The sequence below is a fragment of the Triticum aestivum genome, chromosome 6B (assembly GCF_018294505.1).
Source record: "Triticum aestivum cultivar Chinese Spring chromosome 6B, IWGSC CS RefSeq v2.1, whole genome shotgun sequence".
In the NCBI taxonomy this organism is placed as follows: domain Eukaryota; kingdom Viridiplantae; phylum Streptophyta; class Magnoliopsida; order Poales; family Poaceae; genus Triticum; species Triticum aestivum.
In genome coordinates this window covers 606,835,923-606,845,077 of record NC_057810.1, presented here as the reverse complement: position 1 = coordinate 606,845,077, position 9,155 = coordinate 606,835,923, and the positions used below count along the sequence as shown (strand labels likewise).

General features: G+C 48.1%; 1 protein-coding gene across 1 annotated transcript; it reads right to left on the bottom strand.

Annotated features, from left to right (window-relative positions):
• Positions 1 to 679: 679 nt before the first annotated feature.
• LOC123138266 (uncharacterized) lies at positions 680 to 2,538 on the bottom strand. Its single transcript, XM_044558208.1, has 3 exons — positions 2,076 to 2,538; positions 1,815 to 1,984; positions 680 to 1,159 (listed from the first exon to the last, which is right to left on the bottom strand). Exons 1-3 carry the CDS (start codon positions 2,347 to 2,349, stop codon positions 1,061 to 1,063), a joined length of 543 nt encoding a protein of 180 aa, XP_044414143.1. The 5' UTR covers positions 2,350 to 2,538; the 3' UTR covers positions 680 to 1,060.
• Positions 2,539 to 9,155: the final 6,617 nt, after the last annotated feature.

Genomic DNA, 9,155 nt, shown 5'->3' with positions numbered 1-9,155 from the left:
CATGTAACTTTTGCGCAGAAACACAATCCAAATCCCAGCTTAAAGCGAAGATTTCATTTCCGACCGCGGGCTCGGGCGCAGCCTGCAGGCGATCTCCAAAGCATATGATCACCCTGCATAATTGGCCTTTTGATGGATAAAGCGGCTGCCACCGCCAAGCTGCCACATACGGTTGATGCGTCCAGGACTGGCCAAAAGCTGCCACTTACGGAGGAACTCACCCCGCCATGGGAGGCTGGGTGGATCCATTTGGTGCCGGCCACATTAACTAGTGGTAAGCACAGTAGCTGATGCTGCCAGTATTCAATCGCCGCGAGCTGCGGTTAGCAACATGTAGGAGTAACTAACTAACAGCTTGGCCATTAATCTATGGTGGAAATGTCAGCTCCTGTGTTGTTCGGGGCAGCCCACAGAGAGCATGTGACCAACCACCATTGCCAAATGCCAAAGTGCCAAACAGACAGAGCTTAGGTACCGTGGGCGTCAAACTTTTAAACTCTCTGCAGGAGCATAAACTAATGTGCAGCGCCGACGCGAATCTGCCCAACGAGCTTCCAGCCCAAAAGGCTCTCCGCACGATTCCGTCCCACCACCTGCAGCCGCAGCTTGCAGGTGCGCCCACAGCCGGCGCCGTGCTTATGATTGAGAACTCGGCGCCAAGAATTGCAACAACAACACAGAGAAACGCCATCACTCATGAGAGGCCATGAGCATGAACGAGATCGATGCACAGGTGCATGTGCATTGGTACATGGCAATGGCATCATCTCTTGTATGGATGTAGTATTAGCTACTCGTGTTCTGAACTTCTTTCATGCATCTTAATCAGGTGCAAATGTATCAAGAGGAGTAAAAAAAAAAGCAGCCTCACTCTTACTAACAGATCCTGACGAGAAACCCTGAAAATGTACACGGACACGCTCCGATCGACGGAGCCGCTTCAGAAGCGATCCAACACAGATGTGGCAGCAACCCATGTGATGCGAGCTAGATTAATCTGTCGAGGCCCGGTGGACGCCGAAAATACAGAAGATCCACCGAGGGCTATGCATGGCCGGGCTCAGCTCGCGGCCTCGTCGATGCTGTGCAGCGAGGGCCGCCATTGCCGGTGCCGGGCGCCGGAGCTCCGGTGGCCATCTCCTCCGTCCTGGCGTGCCAACTGCAGTCACAGGTGTAGAGTAATCAGAAGATGGAACATTTGCATGTTGCCGCGGTTCAGAACAGAAGCAGAAAGGGATCTCGCAGACGATTCTTTGCTCCTGACACTAGTTGCGACTCTTCACTATTTTATTTACCATCATGATTCTTTTATCATTCTGCATCCCTCTATTTTAAGCACTAATTTCCCTTCTGGACGGTACATGGCATCAATCAATTGGATCCACAGGACCACATCTTGTTTTATGCATGTCAATTGGGGACTGAGAATTGTCAGTGTCAGGTACTCCAAACCGATTCTCTCCATTGAGCTAAATGCTAACGGTTTCTGCTGAAACTAGGCAGATTTTGCAGCTGCACAAATTCTAATGGCGATTACCCAAATAAAATTCATCTTCCGAGTGTTGCGTGTGGACGAACTGAGGAAGAAGACATGAGAATCGCGAGGAACAACTAACCAGTAGCCCTTGGAGGGAAGGCAATTAAAGGCGCATCAATCATGCAGAGAACGTGCATGGGGGCATCGGCGGAGGGGGAAATTATATGAGACCTGGTCTCATATAATTTTTTTCCGGCGGAGAGAGAGAGAGAGAGAGAGAGAGAGAGAGAGAGAGAGAAGTAGTTGGATTGAATAGAGCTCAAGTCCATGTAACCACCTGATCGAGACTCTCATCCAAGCTGGCCTCGTCGTCGTCGTCGTCGACGTCGTCACCGTCCGCCGCCGGCCGCAGCTTGCTCTGCCGCGTCGACGACTCCAGCTGCTGCAGCTGCTGCCGCGCCTTCCTCAGCTTCTCCTCCTTCCTCGCCTGCACCGCCTTGGTCACCTCTGCGCGCACCATTTTTCCATGCCATGTTAGCAGTGGGCACAGCATGGAGGAGAAGAGGCAGAGGACGAGAATCGGTGACTCGAAGCCTACCGTTGGCGGTGATGAGGCGGTAGACGTGGCCGAGGAGGAGCGTCTCCTTGGGCTTGAGGAGCTTGACGCGGGTGAGCCGCACGGTGCGGCGGGCGCCGCCGCCGTCGGCGTCCTGGCGCTCCTCGGCGACCCGGAGCGTGACGAGCGCGACGTAGTGGCCCGGGTTGGCGCGCATCACCTCCGCCGCGGGGGTGGACCAGTAGAGCCGCTCCACCCGCCCGCCCGGGTGCTGCACCACCGCCGCCGCCACCTCCGCCGCCTGGCAGTTCCCCATCCCCGCTCACTCCGGCCCGCCGCAGCCGCACACGGGCACACACACGCTCCCCGTGACCAGAGCTGGGTGCTGGTCCTATAGCTTGGCTTAGCCTGTGCCGGCCGGGGAAACGTGGGCGAGGGAGAGCGCGAGCAAGTGGCGAGCGTGTGGTGCGCCAGTATTTTATAAAGAGGAGAGAGAGCAACGGCTCGGTTGCCGAGGTGGTGCCGTGGTGGTGGTACATATCCCGTCCCGGTGACCGGTTCGATCGTTTTCGACCTCGCGATCACCACGTGAACAGACGCTGTCAGGTACTGCATTTTTGGGTGCACCGCTCGTCGGAGACGTCAGTCTGCGGCCGGCGTAGCAACAAACGGCGAGAGACGGAGACCGGCCGCATCTACAAAACGATTGCTTTTCGTGGGCCGTCGTGTACGGATGACGGAGATCGGCCGAATTAACCAGTTTTGCTTCCATCTACTATCTATCTATCTCCCCGAATTAATTGAATTCTATGCACTCGATCAAGCAAAAGTTGCTGGTTTGGCCGAGCTGATCTTGACACTGGGCCTACATCCACCCCGCTAAAAATTGTTTGGCATTCATCCGTGCAGTTTTTGTTGGTCGTCGTGCACTAAACTTGAAGCAAAATGTTGTGCTCTGGCAGTGCTAGTTTTGTTGCTATTCACCTGCACGAGAATTTTAAAGTGCACCGCAACAGCAAGAATTAAAAGCACCACGCACCGAATGACGTTAGTGGGAGCGCAAACTATACATGTATGGTGCAACCGGAAGTCCACTCTCAAGCATGAGCCCCTTGCAGTTGCATTTCCAAACTAAACCATTCATGAATGGAATGCCACGGAGAGGCCCCGTGATAAATGCCACACATCGTGGCTCAATATGCATACACAACTCATGACTGATCTCCCCGCAAAAAACAAAAAAAAAAACTCATGACTGATCTGCCCTTGTATCACTATTCTATGATGGCTTGTTAAGCTCGTCATCATTCTTCCTCTCCGTGCTGCCCCCTGGTGATGCCAGGGATGGGCTTATAAATTCGGATGACAATTCCCCTGCCCAGCTCCCAACCAGCATCGCCCTGGAAACAAGCCAGTCCAACGCAGTATCTTATGCGGGATTGTTCCCAGCAGGCATCACTTCTCTTTGAAGAAAGAAGAAAATAGTGATGGGCGCGTTTTATAATGGACACAAATGCCGGTTGCTGGAGAGAAGAAATGTGATCTGCACAGATGCGGCTAGCCATCGGACTCGTCAACTCGTCATGGGTTTTCCTTATGGCTAGGGCAACCATTAATTAAGCCGCTCCTGTGTGCTTATCTCGTCTGCTTAGTGGTGGTGGCGCAATTGGTGTTCACGTCCGCGCCGGCGCGGTCAACACCGCGCCGGCGAGGAAGCTGTCACGGCGGGTCAGGCGTCCGCGTCGACCTGCACGGTGTCGGGATCAGAGTCGCGTAGCCCCGCGGGACTGAATTTATGAGGCCATGTGCGCCACTCGCTCCCTAGCTCCGATGCCCTGCCCGAGTCGGCGTCTCGCGCTGGTGCGCGCGCCCTCGGCTCCATGGCGTCCGCCGTTTGTACTGAGGCCGATCGGACTCGGGCGTGGCGGTGCGTGGCGTACGTAGGAATTCATTGTCCATGTGTATGAGCACAGGAGGGAGGCGGTGATGGACTGTTGCGCGCACGGGAAAGTCGCCTCTCCAATAGATTTCCGACGCCGATGTGACCGTGTGAGGTGAGGCGAGGCCATGTCCTGTCCGCATCGCCTCGTCGAGGATTCAACGAGCGCCGGAAACCGGCCGTAAATCCTGCGCGGCGCGCCGCTGGTTTTCACATGCGTGCTTCGGCGGGTGAAGTGAACGAGATGCGATGCGAGCTCCGGTCGACGTTGCTCGGGATCTCGGGTGGACGTTTTGGGTGCGCAATCGATGATTCGGGGAAGGAAAACGACGAGTTCGCACCGATGCTTTCGCCGCGCGGGAATCCCACGGTGCGGTGTACGGCTCGTCTTCTCGTGGCAAGTTGTGTGCGTGATGCTACGTGCATGTCGCGGTCGTACGTGTCTTGAGCTTGACCATGGCGAGCGATTAAGTTCACGGGCGCGATGGCGCCATGGATGGATGGATGTATGGGCCAGCTGAACCTGCAGGCCCGTCTGAAATGATTTCCCCAATAATGCGTACAGCGTACCTACTGCGGTATAGCAGTGCCCGTATGCACCTGACCTGACCCGACCCTGACCGTATGTTTATCCATACAGTGCATAGGGCTCGTTTCCCTAGCTTTCACGAACCATGCTCGCCACGAGATCCAAAGCCTGACACTCTGCCAGGAGATTATATTAGTACCGGTAGAAGCTCATGCACACTGCAGTATACATACTGTACCAAACACAGCTAACCCTTAACACTGGACTGCTATAGCATCTGCCGTATCCACCTTTTTTCAGCTGTTACGGAGCCCTGCCAGCCTCATCATCGCCGGCCGATGGCCTTTTCCGCCTGATCGTTGTCAGTGTGAGCCACAGCAGACCCGTGCCCGTGCAGCGACGATTGGCGGCATCTGGGGCGGCTACTCTGTCAGGTTCCACCGGAGTCATCAGCCGAGCACCCCCTAGCTGTCGAACGGTGGACGGAAGCAATGATCGCTACCGGGATGGTCCTTCGCTCGTTCGTTGCTTCCTGCTGCTTGCCCGTTTCCTCCGTTCGTTTCATACTTGCCGTTTCCACTGGTAAAACCGTCGACACCGTTTTGTTTTGGTGTTGTTTTAGCACAAGCGGTTCACACTATTTGGCCTTCCGGAGGTTGATGAAGCCTTCTTCAGCCCCTTCGAGGGACGCACATGAATACAACACAACTTTGAATATTTGTGGATCGTAATGGTCGAGAAGATCTCGTACCATAAGCAACGTCAACATGTATCTCATAGATAAACAACTTTTTTTTGAGGCAAACATAAATAAACAACTTGGTACGCATGATTTCACATGGGAAAGTGCGATGCTTATAATTTAGCAATGGAGGCCCAATGCTTCTTTTCTCGAGGAATATATGTGTCGCTCCGGGGAGTGATTCCGAGGACACAGCTACACAACAAACAATTGAGGCATACAATCATGCGTCGGGGGATCTCAAAATGCCATAAGTTGCAATACTTCAGTCCATGGCATCACATGGAGTGCTATATTAAACAAAATCGCGAACGCCGACCTTGAACACCCAGAAGTAAGTTTTGGGAATCTAATCTAATATACTACCTCCGTCTAGGTGAATAAGTCATTCGTGTAGTTCTAGGTCATCGATTTGAGGAATTAAATATGTGTTATATGTCATGAAAAGTATATCACTAGATTTCTACACGGATGTGGTTTCCAAATATATATTTTTTGTCACATATAATACATATTTAGATAGTTAAATCGTCGACCTAAAACTACGCGAATGACTTATTCACCGAGACGGAGGTAGTAATCACTTTAATGCGTAGAAATATATGGAGGCTGTAAAGCCACGGATGCAGAGAGTCCCTGCCAGAAGAATGTTCCCAAAGAGAAAGTCCTGATCAGACGCCGGCAACGGAATTTTTCGACAAAGGGTGAATTTTATTGGCTCAAAATGGAGCATCAAGAAGATACAAACATAATGAGCACACCCGGCCTCTGCATAGTTAGGATGCACACAACCAACATCAACACACGCACACAAAAATACACCAACAAATAGCAAAGTCATACAAGACCAAAGCTATGCGTAGGTAAGAAAAAAAAACCTGAAGCGATCAAATCCATAATCGGCAAACTACATCAATGACCATATCCGCACCAACCATCTTATTACACCAAACGAACGACGAGATTCTTCAACAGCAACGCCTTCAGAAAGGGAGCGACGCTCAATAGCCGCCGTCACCGGATCCAACCACCTAAGGTCAGAATCTAGGTTTTCACCCTGAAGAAATAGTTTGAGCATATCCGAACAATGCCTTCAACAAGGTAACGACGTAAAAACATCACCATTGCTAGGCATGATCAACTCAGGTCACCTAGGCTGTCACCCCGGAGCTCAAGGCCGGCAACGGAATAAGCAAGTACACGAATTCTTAATCTCAAAGTGAACTTGGGCGAGGCGTTTCATCTATGAGAGATTAATGATTCCCATTAAAATCACCGGGAACGGGTCCCAGGTCACCCAATCCAACTCACGCGGGCCGGATTCGTTGCCAGCGAAAACCAGGCAACACCTGAAATGTTAGCGTTTTTTTAGAGAAAAAGCTGAAATGTTAGCGTTGATAGGCAAGTATGTCGATTGTGGCTTTTATGTTGCTAGGTTGTTCCCATATGCTGCAAGCGCTTTTGTTGTATGTTGGCTACGCATAGGCGTCATGTTGCAACAATTTTGGTTGCACTCCAGTGGGGTGTTTTTCATGTTGCAACTGTTTTGGCGTTTTGACAAGTTTTAAAAACTTTATCAAGTTTGAACTGTTGATAAAACAAAGGATACATTCATCAAGTTTCAGATACTAAAATATTGTGCTCACGAGGGTGATAATATTGCCAAGGTTTTGGAATAATTTCCGCCAAATGTGACATTCAGAAAGGATTTGATTGGACCTAGACACCAATTGTGGAACATACTACTCCAACGATTAACCATGGTACAGTTGTCACGGCGGTTCGATGTATTTCGTTGGAACCTACATGGGAATGGGCAATTCTCAGTGGAGTCGGTGTATAGAGCTTTGTTCCAGTCTGACGTGCCAGTTGATAATAATAAGATCTGAAAGATGAAGATACCTCTTAAGAATATAATCTTTGCATGGTATCTTCGTCGCGGAGTCATTTTTACTAAAGATAATCTTATTAAGAGGAATTGGCATGGAAGTATGCAATGTGTACTTTTTCCGCATGATGACATAATAAAACTTTGTCCTTCCCATGTAAATTGGCTCGTTCTATATGATCATTCATCCAAATAGCTTATGGCTTGTATCCTCCTTGTAGTGTTGCTAGTATATTTGGCAACTGGTTACATGGGATTGATCACAGGTTTAGAATTCTTCTTAGGGTGGGAGCGCTTGCCGTGATTTGATCGCTTTGGCTATATAGAAATGATAAGGTTTTTAACGATAAAAGTACTTCATTTATGCAGGTTATCTACAGATGCACCGGGACGCTTTGTTTATGGTCCTCTCTACAACGAGTTAAGAATCGAGACCTATTTATGGAGGTGTGTACATGATTGGAGGCTACGGAGAGGGATACATTTACCGAATATGGTGACAACATGATCTTAGGATTGGGCAACTGTCGATTTAGGTGTTATACAGATATACATTTTTTTTGTATTTCGCCTTCTTCTTTTATTTTCGCTTGTCCTAAGGTCTTTTGTTGGTTGTGTGCATCTTAATTATGCAGAGGCCACGTGTAATACTTAAACCTTTTAAGCAACAAAGCGCCTCTTTTCGAAAAAAGATACTAAAACATAAACCCTAAACCCTAAGGTCAGAACCTAAACATAAACTTAATATTACAAGTTGAGTTGATTCATATGAAACTTGATAAAACTTAGCAAAAGTAATAATATTCAAGTTTTAGTATTTGAAACTTGGATAAAAAATAAAAATTATCAAAACGTATTCAAGAGTTACCTTGTTTCAAAGCTCTCGTTGCGAGGAACCCCAATATGTAAACTGAACAAAAAAATATATATTTTGGTTCAAAAGCTATAATATATTCAAATTTGAAAGTCAAAAGAAAAAGCATGTGATGTGGGGTGGGCGACATGCATTCTGCCAAAAGCCACATGCATGGTCCCCTCCCCCACGTAATGTAATTAAGTACTAAATGCATGCATGAAACTAATCAAAATTCAGAATCGCCACTACTACAGAACCAAATAGCACTGCCCGCCGAAATCGTATCATCACTAACGCGGTTCTGGCATGTCTATGGCTAGGGGCCAGTGATGACTTTTCCACCTCAGACGGACCAGTTGGCCGGTTAGTGATGACTTCTGAACACATATCACTGCTCGGTCAATGATAACATCGCCGTTACTTTTCATTACGGGCCTTTATTTCTGTTTTGTTGCCATCCATGGAAGTGAAATTGACAAGAAGGCATACACCCAAAATACACATGCACGCATCATACATTTGCAGAAGCACTTTACTTTTCATAAAACACAAGCATATAATTGGAGTTCACAACCAATTGTACATTAATTGAATACACTTAGTGGCCAACGTATTGAACATACTTGTAAAACCTATAAATATAAGTTTGTGTGCTCATACTATGGCGTCATCCTAAGTAATTCATATGTCTCTCGTTTAGTGCAGGCGCATGGTGGAGGAAATTAGACTTGGTCTGTTTGTGTAGTGCCACTAAAATATAATCTATCCAAAACAATTTAACGAGCAAAATATAATGTATAATAATAACACATGAGTATGATTGAAGTAAATGAAGATTTCTCAGAACAATTATACCTTCTAAGACATATTGTCCATGACGTCTACATCTACATAATCATAACTACCTCTAGATAAGGAGTTGACAGGACGAAACAAGAAGGTACTAGTATTGTGATGACTCTATATTTTATGCATTTTTAGATCCCATTTGCTGCACACTGTCTACATATATCATGTCCCACTAAACCAATTATATATTCATTATGCATGATTTTCGGTTTTCATTCTTTTTATTGTGAGCATTACATAGTTTGTGATTTAATTTACTTTTTATTAGTTTTTTGTCTACATGTATTTTGGAGCAACCTAGAACCAAGCACGATGAAAA